The 23,791-nt window shown below is 32.7% G+C and overlaps 1 protein-coding gene across 2 annotated transcripts; it reads left to right on the top strand.

Moving 5' to 3' along the window:
• Window positions 1-2,882: 2,882 nt before the first annotated feature.
• LOC134229797 (uncharacterized) lies at window positions 2,883-23,422 on the top strand. 2 transcript variants are annotated; one of them, XM_062711584.1, is made up of 4 exons: window positions 2,883-3,050; window positions 21,320-21,422; window positions 21,753-21,848; window positions 23,078-23,421. In XM_062711584.1, the coding sequence occupies exons 1-4, from the start codon at window positions 2,976-2,978 to the stop codon at window positions 23,344-23,346; spliced, it is 543 nt and encodes a 180-aa protein (XP_062567568.1). In that variant the 5' UTR covers window positions 2,883-2,975; the 3' UTR covers window positions 23,347-23,421. The 2 variants fall into 2 exon arrangements, with proteins under 2 accessions (XP_062567568.1, XP_062567569.1); XM_062711585.1 differs by lacking the exon at window positions 2,883-3,050 and adding an exon at window positions 20,510-20,718 and having other exon boundaries at window positions 23,078-23,422.
• The last annotated feature ends 369 nt before the right edge of the window (window positions 23,423-23,791 follow it).

The following is a 23,791-nucleotide window of genomic DNA, read 5'->3' as shown; positions in this document are numbered from 1 at the left end:
TTCCTGTGTCAAAGATTTGAGATCGTTTTAAATTATCTATCTAGAAAATTAGTAAAATAATTCTAAAACAATTTCATTTAAAAAGTTTAAATCTATATAATTAAGTTTCTACCACCAGAGCACATATAATTCATGTAAAATGATTTTAAAACGATGTCTTTCAAAAGCTAAAATATCCTGCGGTTTTGACAAAATTTATAATTTTAAGGTTCTTCCAGAAAAGGTGCAAATAATTAATGATCTTCTCTAATTGTTCAATAATAGATAATTCCATGAAAAATATATAAGCACGATAGGATGTGATAGATCGACATATAAGAATAATGAATTCTACTAGTATATTTTAGCTGTAAATACAAGTTTTAAAAATAACATTTTATTTTCTTGTTTATATTAAAGAACACTTTGACTAAAACCTACAATTTTTTTCAGATTAACTGATTGTTTATGCATTTAATAGCTCATTAGATTGAATATTTATCACCGATTTAGAGATTTACAGAAAGAAAAAAATAACTTAAGACAAAACTTATACAACATTTAATTAAATTTTGATTCGACTATCGGATCAATATTTTTTATCACTTGAAGAATTTTTTTTGTTTTTTAAATCAAATACTAGTAAGAAAATTTCAAAAAAAAAAAATCAAACTTTGAATTAGTATCATTTGAAAAAAAAAAAATTATAATTATAATTATTTAGACATATTTTGTACCTATAATCACAGTTTAGAAATTTAGTAAACACTTTAAAGACAATTAAACCTCAAACCGTGATTACCAGTTTAAGGACTAGTAAGCCAATGAAGAAATCGCAAAATTGACAACTGAAAGGTGGCGGAAAGGTCACTGAAATACGACGGAAAAGCCACTGAAAGTTAACGGAAAGGTCACTGAAAGTTGACGGAAATGTGTCCCCTGAATGGTGACTGAATGGTACCTGAAATGTGACTGAAGGGCAACTGAAAGAACACTGTATTGTATGTGCCGTTCTTCTGACAATACATGTGTATATTGGAATTTTCAAGGGTACTTATTGGCCCTCTTATAAGCAGACCTTTTTATGTATTCACGTGAAGCAAAATTTATTCAAAATCTTATATATATGAACAGAAGATAATACTTGCGAACGACGACTTATCAATTAACAATAATTGTTCAATTAATACGTCGACATGATATGTTTCAGTGCGCTTGAAAATTAAACATACCACAAAGTTTGACTCATCTGTTTCATATTGTGTTAATTTACTAGAAAAGGTTGTTAATGGTTATCTAATAACAAAGGTTTATGATAAACGTGATTACTTTCACTTTTCAATCGTCAACTTCTCTTACTTATGCAGCACTATACCCTTTTCACCTGCATATTGGGCTTATATTTCTCTTGTGATTCTCTATGCAAGAATTGCTCTACGTATGAACAATATCTAAAACGAGGTAAGTTACTTACAAATAAGTATATGAAGCAAGGAGTCAAAGTAAATCCATCATTTTGTAAGTTAAAAGGTCGATACTAAATCTTGTCAGAAAATACAATTTATTATTACTAGTAGATCAAATGCTGACTTGTTTTTCATGCTTATCACAAGACCATTGTTCACACACTGAATTGTCGACGGATTTTCCCGTTATTTCCTGATCATGACAAGAAGCACAAGGTAACTGTTCGACAAGGGATGTCCACTGCTCCATTGCGCTGATCATACCTCTGAAGTTTAAGAGGTCCATGATTTCTCTGGTTCTGTGTGCATTGTTTTAATGGACTTTTAGCTTAAATACTGTCCATTGTCTACATATATTTCATGCTCTTGCAATTAAAATTAAACAATAAATCAAGTAATAAGGATATCTTGCTGCATAAATTTACAGACAACTCTTTTTAATTTAAATAGGAAATTTTACATCATTTGATTGGTCATCAAAATATTTAAAATCACTCTGACCTGTCAAAAAGGGATGATAGCTCCTTCTAGACACCGTGTACTACCTCTGGAAATTACGTGTTATATGACCTGTTGATTGATTTGTATTGTTTGCCCCCCCCCCCCCTCCCGCCTCAAACAGTAAGAGAGTCACTGAGTAAGGAGCTGATTCCACTTTTGAATTTTCAGAGGTCCTTTTTACGCCCTATTTACAGATTTCAAATTTTTATGAGATCTAGCACTGTTTATTATCTTTACCGTTGTTATCTTTATATTTTCTAAATACTTTGCCAAACTTTACAAAATGTATTACTTTTTGCGAAATATATCTTGAATCAATTAAGCAAAGATTATTTCAGCATATAGCGTTTTTTTTTTTCAAAATGAGAACGTTTAAATAATCATCCAAAAATTATACATTTCACAATGAGTGTATTCAGTATCCCTCATGTCTATTGAAAAATAAAATTTAAGAATATCATGATGGTTTAATTAGATTTATTTATTTGAAGAGACACAAATAAAACGTAAAATGTGAAAATAACAAACTGTGATCGATTTAAAAAATATATAAACACTACAGACATGTTAAAAGGGTGTTAAACGCGAACCCCTGAAAACTCTAGATACGGGATCAGGTGTATATGAGAAGTGAGCATCCCCTGTTGACCAGTCACAACCGCCGTGAACCCTATGTACTGATCATATATTAAAACGGATCGAGGAAGAGATGCATTGAATAGTGCCATGGCTTAATTAAGGTCGACCTTTCAAGATAAAATCAGGATAAGCTTATATAAATTTAAAAGAACAGTCACACGCTCTGAATAATTGATAGGGATCTATGTAAAATTCACCAATAAAAAATGTTTCACTTCCCACATAAAAATAGGATTATTAATTATGAATAAAAAATCGTTAAGAGAAAGCAAAAGATTAAGAGATTGTTGATTTGTAAAGCTTTGATTGGAAGATCTAGATCCCTTGTAACGGTATATATCCCCCACTTTCTCAGTCCTAGCATCATCACGACTTGGATCTTCCATCAAGATGGACGGCCGAGTCATTGGTCTCCTGGGAATACTTTGCCTTCTCGCCATACAGGCGAAAGCGCACAGTGATGGGGTAAGTTAAGAATTATATAGAGAAGTGGTAGGATGTCAGTGCTTATATTCTTTATTCTCTCGGGTCTTTATGCAGAATACTTCATCTTATACATAGTCTCAGTCAAATTATTTTATACATGCACGAAAACGAGAAGAAATCATCATGCCTTATGAGCACGTATGAGAAATAAATTTATGAATATTTACTCCAAAATTTATAACCTTGCTATTAATGTACGTAATTTCAAGGCTTAAGTTATTTTCATGAATTAACCATCGTTTAGTAAATTAATAAATTGAGACAATACAATCCCTAATAAATACTCTAGATTAGTTACCATGTAGCCGGTTGTCGATAGTATTTGTCTTGAAGAGAACAGTTTTCATTGTCAACCATATTCACATGAAAAACTGAAATAGTTATATATCTATATAGCTAGTTTAATGTTAAACAAGAGATGTTTTCTTAAAGAACGCATGAGGCAGGCAACTTGGTTCACTGAAAAAAACATTGTGAAACTTAAAAAAATCCATATTAATTTTCAGGAAATAGGACAGACTCAAAATTCCCCCAAGGACTGCATTTGCATAAAATCGGAGGGGGCGTGTAAAATGACCAAGGACAAGTGTGAAGATGAAGTTTGCTCGGGTAAGAATGTTTTATGTAAAAGAACCACAGAATTTTCGTAATGTTGACTTAAAAAGGGATGTTTGAAATCCCTCTAACATCATCTTATTTGTCAATAGCCATGCACACCATTTGCAGTTAAAAGTGGAATCTTACCACATAAGTGTGGAAAGGTTTACGATGAAATATGTGAAGATAACGAACAGTTTTCGAGCCCAAAAATCCATTAAACATTACAAAATAGGGGCGGAGCAAACATCAGAGGTGGAATCAGGTACCATGGAGGAGTGAACATCCCCCGCCAACCGGCCACACCCGCCGTGTGATCCTTGTCATGATCGGGAAATAACATGGAAAATTCAATGGAAATGCTAAATTTATCCCGTTTGTCTTTTTTCCATTAATTGTTAGGAATAGTTGCTATATAGTATATTATCTCATTCTCTTTTTAAAAAAAAATTTCATTGTTTTTTTTTCACGTTTCACGTGTGTAAAGCACTCGCTTCGTGATCGGAAGGCTGTGGTTTCGAACCCCCTGTCGCGACAATCCTAGGTCAATAAGAAATACGCAGTAAGTGTTCCTTCACCATGCGCTCGACACTTTGAAGTGAAAGTTATCCTTCGGGTGATAACTAAGGACTGATGTGCAATGCCATGGCAGGCGTTGTCAAAATATAGATTCCTCACAATTACCCTGAATGCTGACTTAAGGTTTAAATTTGCAAACCCTTCACTAGTTTGTGGTGAAGCCTCTATATGATTGAAAAAAAATCGTTTATGGGACGTAAAGCAACATACAATAAATCAATATACATTTATTTTTATCTATTTGTTTATTTATTTACAGTAAGGGAATCTTTTGAATGTCAAAGCTGCAGTGGCAATGATTGCGATTGTGTTTACAACGTGTTTGAAGATAGAGTCGCTGAAGTCTGTGTGAAAGACCCAATTTTTTTACCGTACGGTAACTCGAGGAGGGGAGGTGGTCGAAGTATTGACAGGCGGCAAATTATTGATCTTGAATCAGGTAGATTTTGGGGACGTTAACATAAAATTGGGTGTTTAAAGATGGAAGAATACAATATGTGCATAAAATAAAAGCAATAATGCTAAAGTTTCATTTCTGATATGTCATTAATTATGTGATGTTCAGGTAAATACTATTTGTCAGACAAAACCTTGTAAGCCATATTAATTCAATATTGTATGTCTTGCTAGAGGGAGAAGGACCCGAGAGGAAACGAGGCCTAAAGAAAGTCGTCAAAAAGATCAAGGACAAAATAAAGAAATTTCAAACGAAGGTGAAACAAAAGGTAAAGAAAATAAAAAAAAAGCTGCGACGCTTTTTTAGAAAATCAAGAAGAAATAGAAGACAGAGAAGTCGAAAGGGGAGTCGAATTAGAAGAAACCGTAAAGGAGGAAAGAAACCAATGATTAAAATACCGAGACCAAAAAAACCAAAACTGAGAATGAGGCCGAGAATAAGAAAACCAAGGGTAAGAAGACCGAAATATGGAAGACGGAGAAAGGGTAGAAAAAGACGGAGATCAAAATATGGAAGGAGACTCAAACCTCCAAGTAAAGATTGCGATGAGGAGTTTCCGGTATGGCAAGGGTGGTCAAAATGGTGAATTTGGTCTCCTATCGTCCGTGGTTAAATAATAAAGTCGCTTTCAACTCAGTTTTCTCCATTCTTTTTAACAGGTTTTAATTTAGATACACAATCAGGTGTTACTGTACCTATCGACATTTTTTTATATTTTCATCGGCGACAATATGCAAAAAAACCCTTACTGCAAATATTGTCATTCGTTTACACATAATGTGCCGACGACCGAAAATATTTGAAATAAGGGAAAATGCCTGCTTAAATATTATGTCAAGGACGACACTGTGTGCTTACCCTCACTGCATTTTGTCACGCCAAGTAGGGTTTGCGGCAGTACAAATTGTAATTTTCTGTACATTGTCGGGTAAATGCAAATTTAATTCCAATACACATTCTCATATTGTCGTCAAAAATTAAATATGTATATACGTATTGTCGCAGGCGACATTGTGCCTGCACTTATTGAAACTAGCTTTCCTTATGATATTTGTTGGGTAGTGTGGTTTTGTGAATGCAATTGGAGTGTAAATCACTGTTTCGCAGTCAACGACAACTGTCAATTAACAATGGTTATTTTATTCCATTCCTATGTCGATCCATATATCCTAGGGAGCTTGAAATAGAAGAAACCACAGAGTCTTGCGCATCTGTTTAACTTCATACTTTTATATTTTAATTGAAAAAGACGTTAATGGTAATCAAACAACCAAGCTTTATGATAAACGTGATAACTTTAACATTTCTTTCGTCAACTTAATTCCCTTATTTATGCAGCAATATACCTTCATCACCTGCATATGGAGTTAATATATTATCTCAGTTGAGTCGATACGCAAGAGCATGCTCTACATATGAACAATTTCTAAAACGAGATAAATTATTGACAAACAAGTTGATGAAACAAGAATATCAGCAGTCTCGTTTAAAGTCATCATTTCGTAAGTTCTATGGTCGATACAATGACCTTGTCAGCAAATACAATTTGACGATGGGTTTTCCGTTATTTCCCGATCATGACAAGGAGCACACGGTGGGTGTGACTGGTCGGTAGGGGATGTTCACTCCTCCATGGCACCTGATCCAACCTCTGATGTTTAGGAGGTCTGTGTTTGCTCTGCTCCTATTTTGTATTGTTTTATGGACTTTTGATCTTGAATACTGTTCGTTATCTCCATATGGTTCATACAGGAAATTGGAGAAAATTTTAAATTCAAATCTATGCCAGAGCACCTATTTGACATCACATACTTGACCCCCTGTTGACAAAACAATACAAAATAGGAGCAGAGCTAACACGGACCTCCAAAACATCAAAGATGAGATCAGGCGCATCGGACCTCTCAAACATCAGAGGTGGGATCGGGTACCATGTCAGAGTGAACATCCCCTGCCTACCGGTCATGATCGAGAAATAAAAAATTCCATCGACAATTCAATGTGTAAATAATGGCAGAATAACAATAAGATTGAATCTAGTATTCAACCCCATAGAGTTCCAGATTAAGTATATAGGATAAATATTGCTATATTCGTTAGATTTGTGACGTTGATCCCATATTTTAATATTATTTTAGGATTGAAAATGCTTATACCCTACATGTATGATGGGGGCTCTTAAATCTAGGGTAGAATTAATGAAGTTTGACAAGTTATCAATAAAATTGTCATTCATTTGAAAGATTCAAAATGTGATTGGAAGAAAAAACAAACTAAATAACGTTGGAATCTTGTGTTTAAATCTTAGTAGGAAAGGTATTGCATGACATAAACAGTAATAAAATATATTAGAAAAATAAATGTGAGTCAGATTAGTAAGAAGTACTTTACAACACGATGTTTATCTAAGTAGATACTCGTGACTGTGTCACTGGAAACATGCATCACCGTATATTTTAAAGTTTAACATTGGCCGCATAAAGTTAAGCACTATTCAAGGCCTATTGCAGGACTGATTGTAGATTTGAGTCCCTTGCAAGGTTTTTTAAAATTATATAAGATGCCACCATATGCCGATGAAAAGCTTCAAATTTAAAACATTATTGCCGAAAAGGGTCGTATAGCTTGAGAGATCTAAATTTATCAAGGGATGTCGGTTTAGAGTCTCATCCGAAACACCCCTAGCCTTCGCTTTAATGTGCCGAACACTCGGCAAATAAACAGTTGTTGTTTATATTTGTCTATTAATTAAGGTGTATCGTAATCAGGACGATGGGTTTTGTGTACAAAGGCATAAAAATCTCTTTTAAACTTGGACGGGTAGAAAGAAGGTAAAGATGAAAATCCATTAAAAAGAGAAGAATTAGTTAAAGTTTAGGACTTTCTCCTAAAATTCTCTAGACTGTAGAATCACTCTCTAAATGCCAATGATATTACAATGTGTCATATAAATATATATATTTCCCCCTGAATCTGCCAAGATATTAAAGATGCATGGACTTAGATTTGAAGTTAATATCTTCTTATAATATTAATTTATAAGACTTTTATATTTTAATATCATTTCACACAAAAATTTATTAAAAATCTTATTTAATCTAATAGTTGTTAAAACTTCAAATTTTTAGACGGGTTTGATTGACACATCCTTGCACTTTCACAATTTTTAATTTTATTCTTAATACTTTGGAAAAGTGGCAATCTTGTTGTGTATAAATGAAAAATATTAAAAATCCAGAAAATTCAGAGTAAAAATGTTCGAAAGCAAAACATACACACAGTATATTGTCAGTCCGTGCAGTTGTGGTGAGCAGACTTTAACAATTGAACGCACCCAGTGAATCGAAAACATCAACAATAACAGAGCTCGTGCCCTGTTTACAAAAAACTGTTTACGTTTCACGAGTGTGATCAATTTGCTAAACTCTGTACACAACACTTACCGCGGAATGATGATACTTGTGAAAGGGTTTTGCTTTCTAACATTCCTACTCTGAATATACAACTGTAAATATTTTTCTGGATTAAAGTTTTAATATTTTTCATTAATACACAACAAGATTGCCACTTTACTTAAAGACCCAATTTTTTTACCGTACGGTTACCTGAGGAGGGGGAGTGGTCGAAGTAACAGTGGTGCTTTTTACCTGGAGACCCCCAATACCCAAGATGTCAAAAATCTGTGTATACATAGCATTACACAGGAAGTCTGTGTTTGTAATCACGGTCAACATTACGTGTTTTGTGTCTGGTTTTGAGTGAAACTACGTAAAATAATTATTTTAATATGAAATTTATTTGTAAACTAAACGCATTCATCGTAATCATGGTAATGTTGAAGGGGAAAAAAAATAATAAGATACATGTATACATATCGTTTTAGGAAATGTTTTCCTTACATAAAAGAAAAAATCATGAGTAAAAACTACAAATCAATAAAATTTATCTTTTTTAATCTTCAGTGAAAGAAATCACTTGATTAAAAAAGTCTGAATATTGAAATAAAAAATAATTAATCCACCTATCCGTCTTGCATGTGAACATGCATTTACCGCGATCGAAATGTTTTTTTTTTTTTCTGGCCAACAATGTTGTCCAAAATATTCTATAATTTTGATTCTTCGTGTTTTAACAAAGTTTTATTGCTGGAAAGATTTCTTTTTAGAATTGATCACTATTAATTATCTTCACATTTTCATTACGTATATATACAGACTCTAGAGGAAATTCGAGCATTAATTCTGACATCAATTTCTGTACAACATCGTGCGGATTGTAGCCATAGTACAAAATAAAACATCTTTTAAAAACTATGATATGCCGTTTATTAGTGCTGAATATTTTTCTTATATCCCATTTCTTAAAAAATAATTTAAATCGTCGGACTTCCAATTACGGCAAATAGAGCCTATTTCTGTAGACGCGGTCTTTTTTCTACAGATACGTGGACGATATAACACTTACAAGTAACAAACAGCAGTGAAGATAAAAAAGAAATAGTTATTCGAAATAATTATGTCAATGTTTTAATAATCTACTTTCAATTTTTGTTTGAAATAAAATTCAAACATATTGGAGTTTTCTAACCCCGTGTATACTATGCGGGTACATGAAAGCGTTAGACGCGTGACCAGGGAATTGTTTTCAAAACATGCAAACTCGGATTATCAGGAAGCACAGGTAGCTGACCTGTCAATCAAATCAGAAGCTATTGTTTTTTTTAATGATTGACAGGCGGTAAATGATTGATCTTGAGTCAGGTAGATTTTGGGGGCGTTAACATAAAATTGGGTGTTTAAACACCCAATTTTATGTTAACGCCCCAAAAATCTACCTGATTCAAGATCAGTAATTTACCGCCTGTCAATCATTAAAAAAACAATAGCTTCTGATTTGATTGACAGGTCAGCTACCTGTGCTTCCTGATACTCTGAGTTTGCATGTTTTGAAAACAATTACCTGGTCACGCGTCTAACGCTTTCATGTACCCGCATAGTATACACGGGGTTAGAAAACTCCAATATGTTTGAATTTTATTTCAAACAAAAATTGAAAGTAGATTATTAAAACATTGACATAATTATTTCGAATAACTATTTCTTTTTTATCTTCACTGCTGTTTGTTACTTGTAAGTGTTATATCGTCCACGTATCTGTAGAAAAAAGACCGCGTCTACAGAAATAGGCTCTATTTGCCGTAATTGGAAGTCCGACGATTTAAATTATTTTTTAAGAAATGGGATATAAGAAAAATATTCAGCACTAATAAACGGCATATCATAGTTTTTAAAAGATGTTTTATTTTGTACTATGGCTACAATCCGCACGATGTTGTACAGAAATTGATGTCAGAATTAATGCTCGAATTTCCTCTAGAGTCTGTATATATACGTAATGAAAATGTGAAGATAATTAATAGTGATCAATTCTAAAAAGAAATCTTTCCAGCAATAAAACTTTGTTAAAACACGAAGAATCAAAATTATAGAATATTTTGGACAACATTGTTGGCCAGAAAAAAAAAAAAACATTTCGATCGCGGTAAATGCATGTTCACATGCACGACGGATAGGTGGATTAATTATTTTTTATTTCAATATTCAGACTTTTTAAACCAAGTGACTTCTTTCACTGAAGATTAAAAAAGATAAATTTTATTGATTTGTAGTTTTTACTCATGATTTTTTCTTTTATGTAAGGAAAACATTTCCTAAAACGATATGTATACATGTATCTTATTATTTTTTTTCCCCTTCAAACATTACCATGATTACGATGAATGCGTTTAGTTTACAAATAAATTTCATATTAAAATAATTATTTTACGTAGTTTCACTCAAAACCAGACACAAAACACGTAATGTTGACCGTGATTACAAACACAGACTTCCTGTGTAATGCTATGTATACACAGATTTTTGACATCTTGGGTATTGGGGGTCTCCAGGTAAAAAGCACCACTGTTACTTCGACCACTCCCCCTCCTCAGGTAACCGTACGGTAAAAAAATTGGGTCTTTAAGTATTAAGAATAAAAGTAGAATCTGTGAGAGTGCAGGGATATGTCAATCAAACACTAACAAAAAAAATGAAGTTTCAATAACTTTAAGATGAAATGATTTTTTAAAATATATTTTTGTATGAAATGCTATTAAAATATAGAAGTCGTGATATTATACAGAAAATATTAACTTCAAATCTGCGTCCATGCACTTTTAATGAAATAAAACAAATATTGATTTTAACTTCACTTTGTCCCTGTATTCAAATGAATTGTTCTCATTCGTTCCCTGGTTGTGCCAAAATAAAGAACTGGGTAATATTAGAAATCACGTTTCCCGGTGTCGCATAATATTTGGTCCGCCTCGTTTAAAGGTCCGGTGTAACGACGAAAAGTGACCCCCGTAGAATATTGACCGGGGGGTCATTTTTCTACATAGAAAAATGACCCCCCGGTCAATATTCTACGACAAGTAGGGTCATTTTTCGACTGTAGAAAAACATTCCAAACCATTAATTCTACGACTTCACACACGTTGAAAACTGACCCTCATAGAAATATGACCCCCCTAAATTTTATACAATAAAACCTTGTATATGTGTCTCCTGATTTTTTCATACTTTCAAATCCAAGTAGGGGGGATTTTTTTATGCAATCTTATCCTTTCCAAACTTATATTCAATTGCATATCTTAAACGTAGCATCACAACCAATTCATGTATCTGGTATGGGTATATTTTTTGCTTGCAGAATCCCAATGAATATTTATTCATCGAGAACATAATTTATGATTATATATTTTGGTTTTTTTTTCATTCAAAGGTTTCCGAAAATGGCATGATACGTTTCTAATTACTATAATCTTTGAAACTTCTTGCAAGAAAAAAAATAGCACAGAAGCAAGAAAAAGGGATATGGAGATACCGAACACTCAACAGTATTCAATATCAAAGTCCATAAAACAATACAAAATAGGAGCAGAGCAAACACGGACCTCCGAACATCGATAGCAACATTGTTTTACTATATAAATTCAGTTCCATTGGCTCTTACCTTTAAACTTACATATACATCTGTATGCATTTATTCTGCTTTAAAATACATACTTTTTAACTACCTTATATATTACTATACTTTTTACTTTATATACAGGAAATACAATACACATCAAGAAGTTCTTATGATGATATTACAAATTTCTCCAAAACTGGCAAAAAATTTACACCTGAGTGAAAAATAGTTCAACCTTAAATATAATAAAAACTTAAAAATCTCTTTTCAACACTTTCTAGCTCACAGATACGTGACCAATGGTTGCTGTTACATCCACTTTCTTCTGGGATTTTATAGACACTGGTAACGTTTGCAAATTAATGAACTCTTAGTTTTCATGCCCTTACTTCAAAATAAATTCTAGCACATACCGTCCAAAAGTTAATGTTAAAGTGTGGAATTGTTGATTTTTTCCACAATGGATTAAATGTATCAGATCCATGTTAACGCCGCGTATTCAAAGACTGAGGGGTAATATGAAAACCCTCATTCATTCTGTGTTCAATAATCCAGAAGTGAAAAAAAATAGATAGATAATATGATCAGTACGTACTGGTCCTTGTCGGCAAAGCAGGTAACAACATTGTCTTCCTTTGTAAGTCTCATTAATTGTATTTTAGAAGAACTTTTAAGATTTAATTCTACAAGTGGTAATCCTTTTTATACTCATACTTCCCTTTCTAAGGAAGAAATTCTACAAAATTTTAGGTCAGTTTTAAATATTTTTAATATTACACAGAGCAAAAATAAATTTGAATTACCCGATATATATTGGATTCGAAACAAAGACACATTGCGGGTTCCAGTAAATGTTCATTCAAATCTCTTTTGTACTCCGCACTAAAGTTTTGACAGTAGAGAAAGAAAAACTCTTAGTGTAATGCTCAACAATTTATTCAAAAAGTAGTGTGAACCAGGATTTTTTTTTATTTCAATGACAGCTGCTTTTTTAATAAAACGGAACTTGTAAATTTACAATGGTCATTGGCCATTTGCAAAATTATTTTGTTGAAACACATTGCACACACAAGTACTCTGAGGCTGACGTGAAAGAGATGCTTGAGTTACTGATCGACAATATCTGTTTGTTTTTTTTTTTTGAAGACCAGATATTCCGACAATAAATTGGAATTCTCATGGGTACCAATTGCGCTCCGTTATAAGTAAATATTTTTTTTATGTTCACTTGAAACAGAATTTGTGGGAAGTTTAATGCATGAAAAGAAGAGAATACTTGCTGTGGCCTTCAACTCAACATTTAGATATATATATCGACGACGTATTGTCAATTAACAATGGTAATTTTCATTCCTACGTCGATACGATATATCCTTGTGAGCTAGCTTGAGATGAAAGATACCACAGAGTCTGACACATCTGTCTCACCCATGGATATTTAATTGAAAAAAATTTACTTGAAAAAAGACGTTAATGGTAATCTAACAACTAGGCTTAATGATAAATTTGATGACAAACTTTTCTATCGTCAAATTTCCTTGGTTATGCAGCGATATACCTTCATCACCTGCAAACGGAGTGTATATATCTCGATTGATTCTATACGCAAGAGCATGCTCTACATATGAACAATTTCTAAAACGAAGTAAATTATTGACAAGGAAGTAAATGAAATAAATAACAAGAATATCGGCAGTCTCATTTGAAGTCAACATTTCGTTAATTCTATGGTTGACACAATGACATTGTCAGCAAATGCAATTTATCAAATTGAAACAAATGCTGACTAATGTTTTTCGTGCTTTTTGTTGGTCCGTTATTTGTGCGTCGAGTTTGCGGAGGATTTTCCTGTTATTTCCCATTCTGACAAGGAGAACATGGCAGATGTGACCGGTCAGCAGGGGATGTTCATTCCTCTATGGCAATTGATTCCATCTCTGATGTTTCGGAGGTTCGTGTTTGCTCTGCTCCTTTATATTTTGTATTGTTTTATGGACTTTGATATTGAATACTGTTAGTTAATATCTCCATATTCTCCTTGTGTAAAAGTGTGTCAAACTCCAAGGTCAATATTAAAAGGTCAAAATTGATTGTACACAAAAAGGTCTTGTCACAAAAATACACTTGTGAAATATGAAAACCGTAGTCTTACCCAGTCATGGGCATGGGCAAGGTTCAAGTTTTGCGGAAAAATATACAAACAGACAAGCGGACAGGTAAAATGCTATATACCCCAGAAACTTCGTTTACAGGGGCAAAACCCCGGAAATTTCGTTTACGGGCATAAGTATAATATCATGTGAAATAACAACTTTTTCATCATCTAAATTTTTTTCTATTGGTAAAAAACTCCTAAAATCACCATATGTATTTTTATGTACATGATAGAACGGGGAAAACGATACTACATGTGCCTTTTTTGGAAAGGTGGGAACTTATTATTATTATTTTTTTTTTTTTTTGTTAATCATGTTTTATGCTACAATCCCTATTTTGTTAACACTAGCAAACGACAAAAGACATTTTACAGGTTTTGAGCTAACCACTTTTTGTTTTCCTTGTATCATAAAGGTCAGAGGCAATTTAATTTAGTACTTATTTTTACAAATTAAATTATCCCCATTTTTTTAAAGACGTTTGAAACTTCATTCGTAGAAAATCAAATATTTATATACGATTTTTCTATGTTGGAACACTTTTTCGTGCCCGTTTTAAAAATATGGATAAAAAACTTTAAACTTTTGAAAAAATATGTAACCAGGGTAAAATCAAAAAGATTCATTATTGATTAATAACGGAAACTGTTCTTTCTGACACCATACCGTCAGCTAGAAATGACCCATACTACCCATAGTCCTCTGCTTCTCCGCACACAGAGATTTGAGATTTGGTTTGGTACAAGCGAACTCTGGCGGAAGTTTGGAAATAACCCTTTTTTAGAATTAAAATGGCAACTGTGGAAACTTATTTACTGGTATATAATTACTGGTATAAAATTTAATAAAAGTTTCTATGAATTCTCGTATCTTTGCTCTTATAGCCTTTGGGTTAGAACATTTTTATACCGTTTTCCTCTAGTGGAGATAAACAATTTGTATCATTAATGCAAGGTATTTTATCGCTTTGATTTCGTTATCTTAGCTTAAAAACCTTCAGAAATTAACACTTTAAAGCCATATATGGCGTATGAACAGTGAAAATTATTAGATTAAAATTATAAGAACTCATTATTCGTATCATTACTTTATATAAAGATAGAACTTTTCCGTATATTACAAAATCTAACTCAATTGCGTTATAAAGATATCACGATTTAATTAGGATTCTCGGAATTTTCTCCGACTCGGAAGAAAATACAAAAGATTTAAATAACACATAACAGAGGAGATAAAATCTTATTTTTAGTTGAAACCAAGTGTTCTCCGTGTTCAGAATTGTATGAAAAGTTTTAATTTGAATGTCTTAAGTATATTTCTTTACTTAATTTTGTATTTTTCAAAAATATATTTTTTTTATCAGTTACGCCATATATGGCTTTAAAGCATAAGTCAGCTTGATATTACCCGCTTGCATATGCCTAATAAGAATATTCCTTCTAAAATGAATTGTTTTGGCATCAAAAATGAAAGGGGGTCATTATTCTACGGGGTCAATTTTCTACAATGCACACGGAGAAATATGACCCCAAGGCCATGATTTCTACAGAAAAGGGGGTCATTTTTCTACGTAGAATATTGACCAGGGGGTCAATTTTCTACGTAGAAAAATGACCTCCGGTCAATATTCTACGGGGGTCACTTTTCGTCGTTACACCGGCCGGACCTAATACGATAAAATATTTGGTCCGGCCCGTATAAGAAAAGGTCCCCCTGCGTTTTAAGGTCCGGGTGGTGCAAAATGTTTTAATCTTGACTTTAACATATGAAATTAAGGCTACCGAATGATTTGTTTATATTATATGATGAAAGAAGGATTAACCCTGTTGTGTTTTATTTTTTGTTCAACATACATATATCTCTAGACAAGAATCTACTCGTATAGTGTGCTTTAAGCAGTGCCGTTTAGGGCCATGATTTCTTTAAAAATCATGCCACAATTATTTTGCAAGTGTTTGTTTTTCCTTAGAATTTGCCTTTTGTAAATTAGTACGATCAAAGGTGTGAAATCTGTCGGTGTGTATAGCTAATAAAACAATGGGTGTGTGACGTATTTGTTACCTGACAGGTACCCACAGGTAGAGCCCGCGGGAGATGGCGCTGTCATTGAATGGTCGGTGAACCTAATGGTCATGTGTTAGCTTTACATATCAATAGATCTGATTTTTTTTATTAATGGATTATGCCAAGGAACCAAATATTCAGACGTACACTTCAAAACTGCGACATTTATAATAATTATAACCATACATGTATAATCTTTATTTGAATAATTAAAGCTAAATATGGCGTATCTGAGCTAAAAATTAAAAATACAAGATTAAGCGTAGATTTACATGAGATTTGGTTTTTATGTTCAAATTAAAATTTTCACCGATATTGAACTTAAATATCCCCACGTTTCTATTAGTTCAATTCAAACTAATTGAATTAAAATTTAGTCTGATATTTATTTAAATTCCGAGTCGATAACAATCGGCCATTGTTTTAAATCTCGGATATCTACATGTATGAAACGCGATTGATTTAAATTGTTTGATTTTCATTAAATGTTTCAGTCTGCATTCCATTTCGGATTTTTCATTTTGTTGAAATTGTAAACTTTTTATTTCCGACATTTTAAGCTTTCATTTCCGACATTCTAAAGTGTTCATCTCTGACATTTTTCAGAAAGTGCTTTTCGCATCGTCTCAAGCCAAGATCCGGAGTCCGCATTAGCTCTCTCCTACGGAGAGGAGCGTACATTTTGGCCGTGGTTTGCGACGATGTGCTTTCCGGTAATGAAATATTTTTAAAAAAAATTATAGACTGTTTAGGAAATCAATCTTCGGCGCAGTCTTTGACATTTAGTGAACATTAAATGCGATGAAAAAATTGCATGCTCATTAAACTCTGTTAACTAGACTTAATGCTTCATGTACAAATGTATATAAATGTATATAATAATATAAATTTTATATTAAAAATGTTGTGTATAATAAATTCCTCGAAATTCCATTTCTACATACATGTACCTGGTAAACATTAAATTGCTGGAGAGGTACCTTGCAAAAATTCCAGAAATGAAAAGAAATAAATGTCGGAAATGAAATAAAGAAAAGGCGGAAATACCATGCCGATTTCCGGAAATGAAAAGCAGCAGTCCTATTTTTACAGTGGTATATAAAGTACCAAAACAAATAGAATGATCTTTTTCATATTTTTAGTCTGAACTTATAAAAAAAAAACGCCTTATATGACTTTAAAGTTTTTAAATGCAGTATAATATAAGTTCCGCCTTCTGTATTTCATATATCTTCATATCATAAAGTGAAATTTTTGGACAGGGTTTATTTTCGTAGCTTAAAAACTAGAAAAATAGACAGGGCGGACCTTAAACGCAGTTATCAGAAAAGGTCCGCCTTCTGTATTTCAGATGATTTTATGCTATAGAGGGAAATTTTTGACAGGGTTTATTTTCGTAGCTTGGAAAGTAGAGAAAGAGACAGGGCGGACCTTAAAACGCAGTCATCAGAAAAGGTCCGCCCTCTGTATTTCAGATATTTTAATGTCATAAAGGGAAATTTTTGGACAGGGTTTATTTTCGGAGCTTGACAACTAGAATAATAGACAGGGCGGACCTTAAAACGCAGTTATCAGAAAAGGTCCGCCCTTGTATTTCAGATATTTTAATGTTATATAGGAAATTTTTGGACAGGGTTATTTCCGTAGCTTAAAAAAATAGAGAAAGGGACAGAGCGGACCTAAAATCGCAGTTATCAGAAAAGGTCCACCCTTGAAATTTCAGACATCTTCATGTCATAAAGAAAAGCTTTGGACAGGGTTTATTTTCGTAGCTTAAAAACTAGAAAAATAGACAGGGCGGACCTTAAAACGCAATTATCAGAAAAGGTCCGCCCTCTGTATTTCAGATATTTTTATGTTAAAAGGAACTTTTTTGGACAGGGTTTATTTTCTTAGCTCGAAAACTAGAGAAAGGGACAGGACGGACCTTAAAACGCGGTATAATATAAGGTCCGCCCTCTGTATTTCATATATCTTTATGTGATAAAGGGAAATTATTTTCGTAGCTTGAAAACTAGAAAAATAGACAGGGCGGACCTTAAAACGCAGTTATCAGCAAAGGTCCGCCCTCTGTATTTTAGATATAATCATGTCATAAAGAGAAATTTTTGGACAGGGTTTATTTTCGTAGCTTGAAAACTAGAAAAAATAGACAGGGCGGACCTTAAAACGCAACTATCAGAAAAGGTCCGCCCTCTGTATTTCAGATATTTTTATGTTAAAAGGGATTTTTTTGGACAGGGTTTATTTTCGTAGCTTAAAAACTAGAAAAATAGACAGGGCGGACCTTAAACGCAGTTATCAGAAAAGGTCCGCCCTCTGTATTTCAGATATTTTTATGTTTTAAAGGGAAATTTTGGACAGGTTTATTTTCGTAGCTTAAAAAACTAGAGAAAGAGACAGGGCGGACCTTAAAACGCAGTTATCAGAAAAGGTCCGCCCGCTGTATTTCATATATATTCATGTCATAAAGGGAAATTTTTGGACAGGGTTTATTTTCGTAGCTTGACAACTAGAATAATAGACAGGGCGGACCTTAAAACGCAGTTATCAGAAAAGGTCCGCCCTTGTATTTCAGATATTTTAATGTTATATAGGAAATTTTTGGACAGGGTTATTTCCGTAGCTTAAAAAATTAGAGAAAGGGACAGGGCGGACCTTAAAACGCAGTTATCAGAAAAGGTCCACCCTCTGTATTTTAGATATATTCATGTCATAAAGAGAAATTTTTGGACAGGGTTTATTTTCGTAGCTTAAAAACTAGAAAAATAGACAGGGCGGACCTTAAAACGCAATTATCAGAAAAGGTCCGCCCTCTGTATTTCAGATATTTTTATGTTAAAAGGAACTTTTTTGGACAGGGTTTATTTTCTTAGCTCGAAAACTAGAGAAAGGGACAGGACGGACCTTAAAACGCGGTATAATATAAGGTCCGCCCTCTGTATTTCATATATCTTTATGTGATAAAGGGAAATTATTTTCGTAGCTTGAAAACTAGAAAAATAGACAGGGCGGACCTTAAAACGCAGTTATCAGCAAAGGTCCGCCCTCTGTATTTTAGATATAATCATGTCATAAAGAGAAATTTTTGGACAGGGTTTATTTTCGTAGCTTGAAAACTAGAAAAAATAGACAGGGCGGACCTTAAAACGCAGTTATCAGAAAAGGTCCGCCCTCTGTATTTCAGATATTTTTATGTTATAAAGGGAAATTTTTGGACAGGGTCTATTTTCGTAGCTCGAAAACTAAAGAAAGGGACAGGGCGGACCTTAAAACGCGGTATAATATAAGGTCCGCCCTCTGTATTTCATATATCTTTATGTGATAAAGGGAAATTATTTTCGTAGCTTGAAAACTAGAAAAATAGACAGGGCGGACCTTAAAACGCAGTTATCAGAAAAGGTCCGCCCTCTGTATTTTAGATATACTCATGTCATAAAGAGAAATTTTTGGACAGGGTTTATTTTCATAGCTTGAAAACTAGAAAAATAGACAGGGCGGACCTTAAAACGCAATTATCAGAAAAGGTCCGCCCTCTGTATTTAAGATATTTTAATGTTATAAAGGGAATTTTTTGGACAGGGTTTATTTTCGTAACTTGAAAACTAGAGATTAGAACTTTTTTATTGTGCAGAGTTTAGAACTTCCTTGATTAATATTTTAATTACCAGCCTAATAGTGTGCAAATTTCCTACTTTCACACAAGTTTTATAAATGTATTATACGTCTTTTCCCATTTACACAAGTTTGTACAAAGTTAGGCTCATAGTAAACAAAAACTTTGAAATGAATGACCATTCTCGATTTACTATTAATAGAAAATCACAAAAGTCGGCTGACACCTACCACATTGTATGGTTTTGTTCTTTATATTTCGTGAATTTCAGCGTAAAAAATTGTTGAATCGTATGGTTTAGATATCATAAGGGTACTACATGTATCTTTGTTAAACAATTATTCAAAACAAACAAATCAGCTTTAAATTATTACTTCAAATGAAAGATAAAGTTAAGTAATAGCGGATTATAAAGCTGGTGAATATAAAACTTGAGATCAATGTAAACACATTTCAGTGTACATGAAGATAATCCGAAAATCTTCGAATTATTTCAGGTTTTTTTTTTTTTTCAAGATTTTGAACCAACTTGCGACTAGTGTGGAATGCAATAATTTCAAAACAACAAGAAAGAGAAAAAAAATCCTTCTTTGATATATAGAACATCAGGCTAGAAAAACTTTATCTACTCAAATATTATTGTGAAGGAATCTTTCAAATATCATATATTTGTATAGGTTAATTTGATGTAAAGAAGAAACATTCAACAATATGAAAAATTCAATCAGAAGAAAGGAAGTTTTTATTAACGAGTTATATTAAAAGTAAAATAAATTTAATTAAAGTACATGTAGTGTATTTAGAAGAAAACTTATAAGAGGAATGCGCTGTGGTTCATAGATTTTCTGCATACACGTATAACATATTGATAGATATCTTGATAACGTAAAATCCGCAAATAAAAATTGTTAAGATAGTTCCTGTATACATAAAATGAATAATAATTATTACAAAAATTCACAAAGAGAAAGCATGTGATTTAGAAATCGTTGATTTGTAAAGCTTTGATTGGAAGATGTGCATACCCTGTCGGTGTATATATTAGCCTCTTACTCAGTCCTAGCATCATCAAGACTTGAATCCTCCAACAATATGGACGGCCGAATTATTGGTCTCCTGGGGATACTTTGCCTCCTCATCATACAGGCCAAAGCGCACGATGAAGGGGTAAGCTTAGTTACAGCTAATTATACTTGTAGTTCATAGAAAGTCAATGTGTACATGTACATGTATATGCTCCGTATGTCTTTCCAAATCAACAATTGTAATTGATTGGATTTTGATGAAATGGCCAAACATGTCTGTTTATGAACTGAAAATTGACCTTTCAAAGAGTTGTCACTGTCAACTCAGTGTTACCAATGACACAAAATGTGACGAGTTAGTTTTGATCACTTTTGGTGTTGAAAACGTCAGTTTGTGGCAATAAATTACAGAATTTTCTTATTAATGTTTGAGATAACAAAAATTTCCAAAAATATTCAGGCATTGGACATATATTATATAGTATCATATAAATTGTTTCGTGGTGATAAGAAATCAGAGGTATTCAATTTCTAAAGGCGCCATCTTTCGATCGTTTGTTCGTTTGTTAACAAACGATTTGATCTAAATCTCTAGAAGTTTACATGTATAATATTATTAATATTAACATGATTAATAATATGTTAAATGCCCAAAAAATTGAGGTGGTATCTACGTTAAGTTTATCTTAAAGAAATAAAACAGGCAGAAAATAACTAAAGATGCGTATCAAATTAACTTTTAGGTCATTAAACAGACTGAAGATTCTATTACGGAGTGCACGTGCATGAAATCGGATAGAGATTGCAAACAGATCAAGAACAAGTGCGAAGCTGAGGTTTGTTCAGGTAAGATTTTTCTTGAAATTTTGAAGATTTCCACAATTCACTGGAATATCATTCTTCGGGCAGTTATAATAACGAGAAATCTGAGCTTGCATTCAACTTTTTTTTTAAAGAAAAACAAAACAAAACATACGTACGAGTTTTACATAAATAATCAATTCTAGCAATATTCCTATTACCCTTTGGTGTTGCGTGCTAAAAAGGGTCTTCTCATTCCAAACTTTTATATTACCGCCAAGATGTATGTACAATATTTTTTAATAATTATGTAAATTACCAAAAATTAAATTTTTTGTTATTTATTTTTATTGTTCATTTGTTCATGTATTTCAGTAAGGGATGCTTTTGAATGTAAGAGTTGTGGGGGCGATGCTTGTGATTGTGTTTACAGCGTATTGGAAGATAGAGTCGCTGAAGTCTGTGTTATGGGTAAGTCAATATGACGTCATATGACTAATGAGATAAATGTTGATTCTTGATAATAGAAAGAAAATAACTATTTTAATATGTTGAGTTAAAAGGAAAATTTAACTTTATTTTCAATGCTCGAGAATATAATTCCTTTTTTTTTGTCTTAAAAGTCAAAAAAGTAGGTGTATTATTTACATTTGTATTAGAATATCTTCTACGTGTTGTTGGATAGTACAATTATTTATGACAGGTTAAATGATGTAAATGTTATATTTAAATATTTACATTTGCCAATATTTGACGATGCCTTTCTTTTTATGACAATGCGAATTAAAATAACATTCAGTTTTAAATGACAATCAATTTTTGGAAGTTCTAGACTTTGGTCCGTCACATGACGTCGTGCATGCAAGGTTACTGTACATGGCATTTCCAAAATAAAGTTTAAACAGTGCATATTTTGCTTTGTATCACAAATAAAAACAAGAAAACATTGATGTAACCATCAATACTCGCCCGGGAAATATATAAAGTAAACAATGGAAATGAGTCTTGATCATCAAACCGCTTTGATATATGTGAAAAGACATGCGTCTAATTGATGGAGACGATAGTCGCGAATATTTTGAAAACTTATAGTCGGATAAAAATCAAACAAAAACGATACCATCTTAAACTTGATCAATTCTTCAAGTAAATGTTGGCTGCATAAAATATAAATTTAAGTTAGACACATGCATCACCTATATTCAAGAATGAATATAATTTACAATTTCAGAATATAAAACACGAAACTTGCATATTACGTTTTTATGCGAGAATAAAAATTCGATATTCTAAAAAAAGGGACCTGTCGTTTTTTCGATAGTAAATGATAAGCAACTTTACATATTAAATATGAAAAACATATATATTTTTACAGATTCACTTTATTGAAGTAAATATATTATGTATCTCGTAATTTATAAAGGGAAAGAACATTCTGATTTACAAACTTTTCAATGTTTAGAAAACCATTAATTCTGAATAACTACTCCCACCAAAATCCCCATACACCAACAATTAAACTTATATGTATAGAGCAGCCCGGTCCTCCGGGCTGCAATAAAATGCCTTCGAGCGTTAAAGGATTTGATCACGTGAACAACTTCATGTTATCAATGAATCTTTTAAAATGATATCAATTGTCTCTTGAATAACGCTATTGTACGCTTCAAAAATTCAAAAGTATTATTTATTATCAATAGGAGAAGAGGGAGGAGGGAAAAAACGAGGCCTCAAGAAATTCATTAAAAAGATAAAAGAAAAGATAAAGAAAAAGGTTCGGAAAATAAAAAAGAAGTTGAAACGTATTTTCCAAAGAAGAAGAAACAGAAGAAATAGAAGTCGACAGAGAAGAAAAAATGACAACAGAAGAAGAAAGCCAGAGACACGGAGAAGGTCAAGGATCAGAAGGATAAAACCCAAGGACTCCGAAGAATGCGATGAGGGATATTATAAGTCGTATGGGAGGTAGCCCTGGAAAGACTCCTGATGGCCGACAGATATATCAATCAATTCAATAATGAATATGATTTAATAAAACCCATTTTAAAAATCTTCCTTTGTTCGCTTTAAAATCATTTCTGTAACTCGCTTCTTTATTTAGTGTCATATGTTATCCAAATTTGGTAGAAATATTTCAACAATAAATCTTAATGATTTGTATTTAAAATTAAAAAAAGATGATGTATTTGAAACCTATCCAGATTTATCAACCACGAACTTTTCATACAATCCTCGAATGGCTTATAGTTGCTCGGAAATGTAATCTGCTTTAAAAACTTTTATCTGGTCTAATATCACTCTTTGGCTGAAAATTCAGCATCTAAATCATGACTGGTACAGTGAAATGAGTTAAGAATGACTTTTTGTTGAATGAAATATATGGAGATAACGAACAGTATTCAAACCCAAAAGTT

Source organism: Saccostrea cucullata, unplaced genomic scaffold (assembly GCF_032062105.1).
Source record: "Saccostrea cucullata isolate Sc308-1 unplaced genomic scaffold, CSIRO_AGI_Scuc_v1 ctg114, whole genome shotgun sequence".
Classification (NCBI taxonomy): domain Eukaryota; kingdom Metazoa; phylum Mollusca; class Bivalvia; order Ostreida; family Ostreidae; genus Saccostrea; species Saccostrea cuccullata.
Note: the sequence above shows the minus strand (reverse complement) of the source record. Positions and strands in the feature narration are given on the sequence as shown.

Coding starts and splice junctions, on each gene's coding strand:
- LOC134229797 (XM_062711585.1), top strand. CDS start 20,644: ATGGACGGCCGAATTATTGGTCTCCTGGGGATACTTTGCCTCCTCATC. Junction 20,719..21,319: donor CCAAAGCGCACGATGAAGGG/GTAAGCTTAGTT, acceptor ATTAACTTTTAG/GTCATTAAACAGACTGAAGA. Junction 21,423..21,752: donor CGAAGCTGAGGTTTGTTCAG/GTAAGATTTTTC, acceptor CATGTATTTCAG/TAAGGGATGCTTTTGAATGT.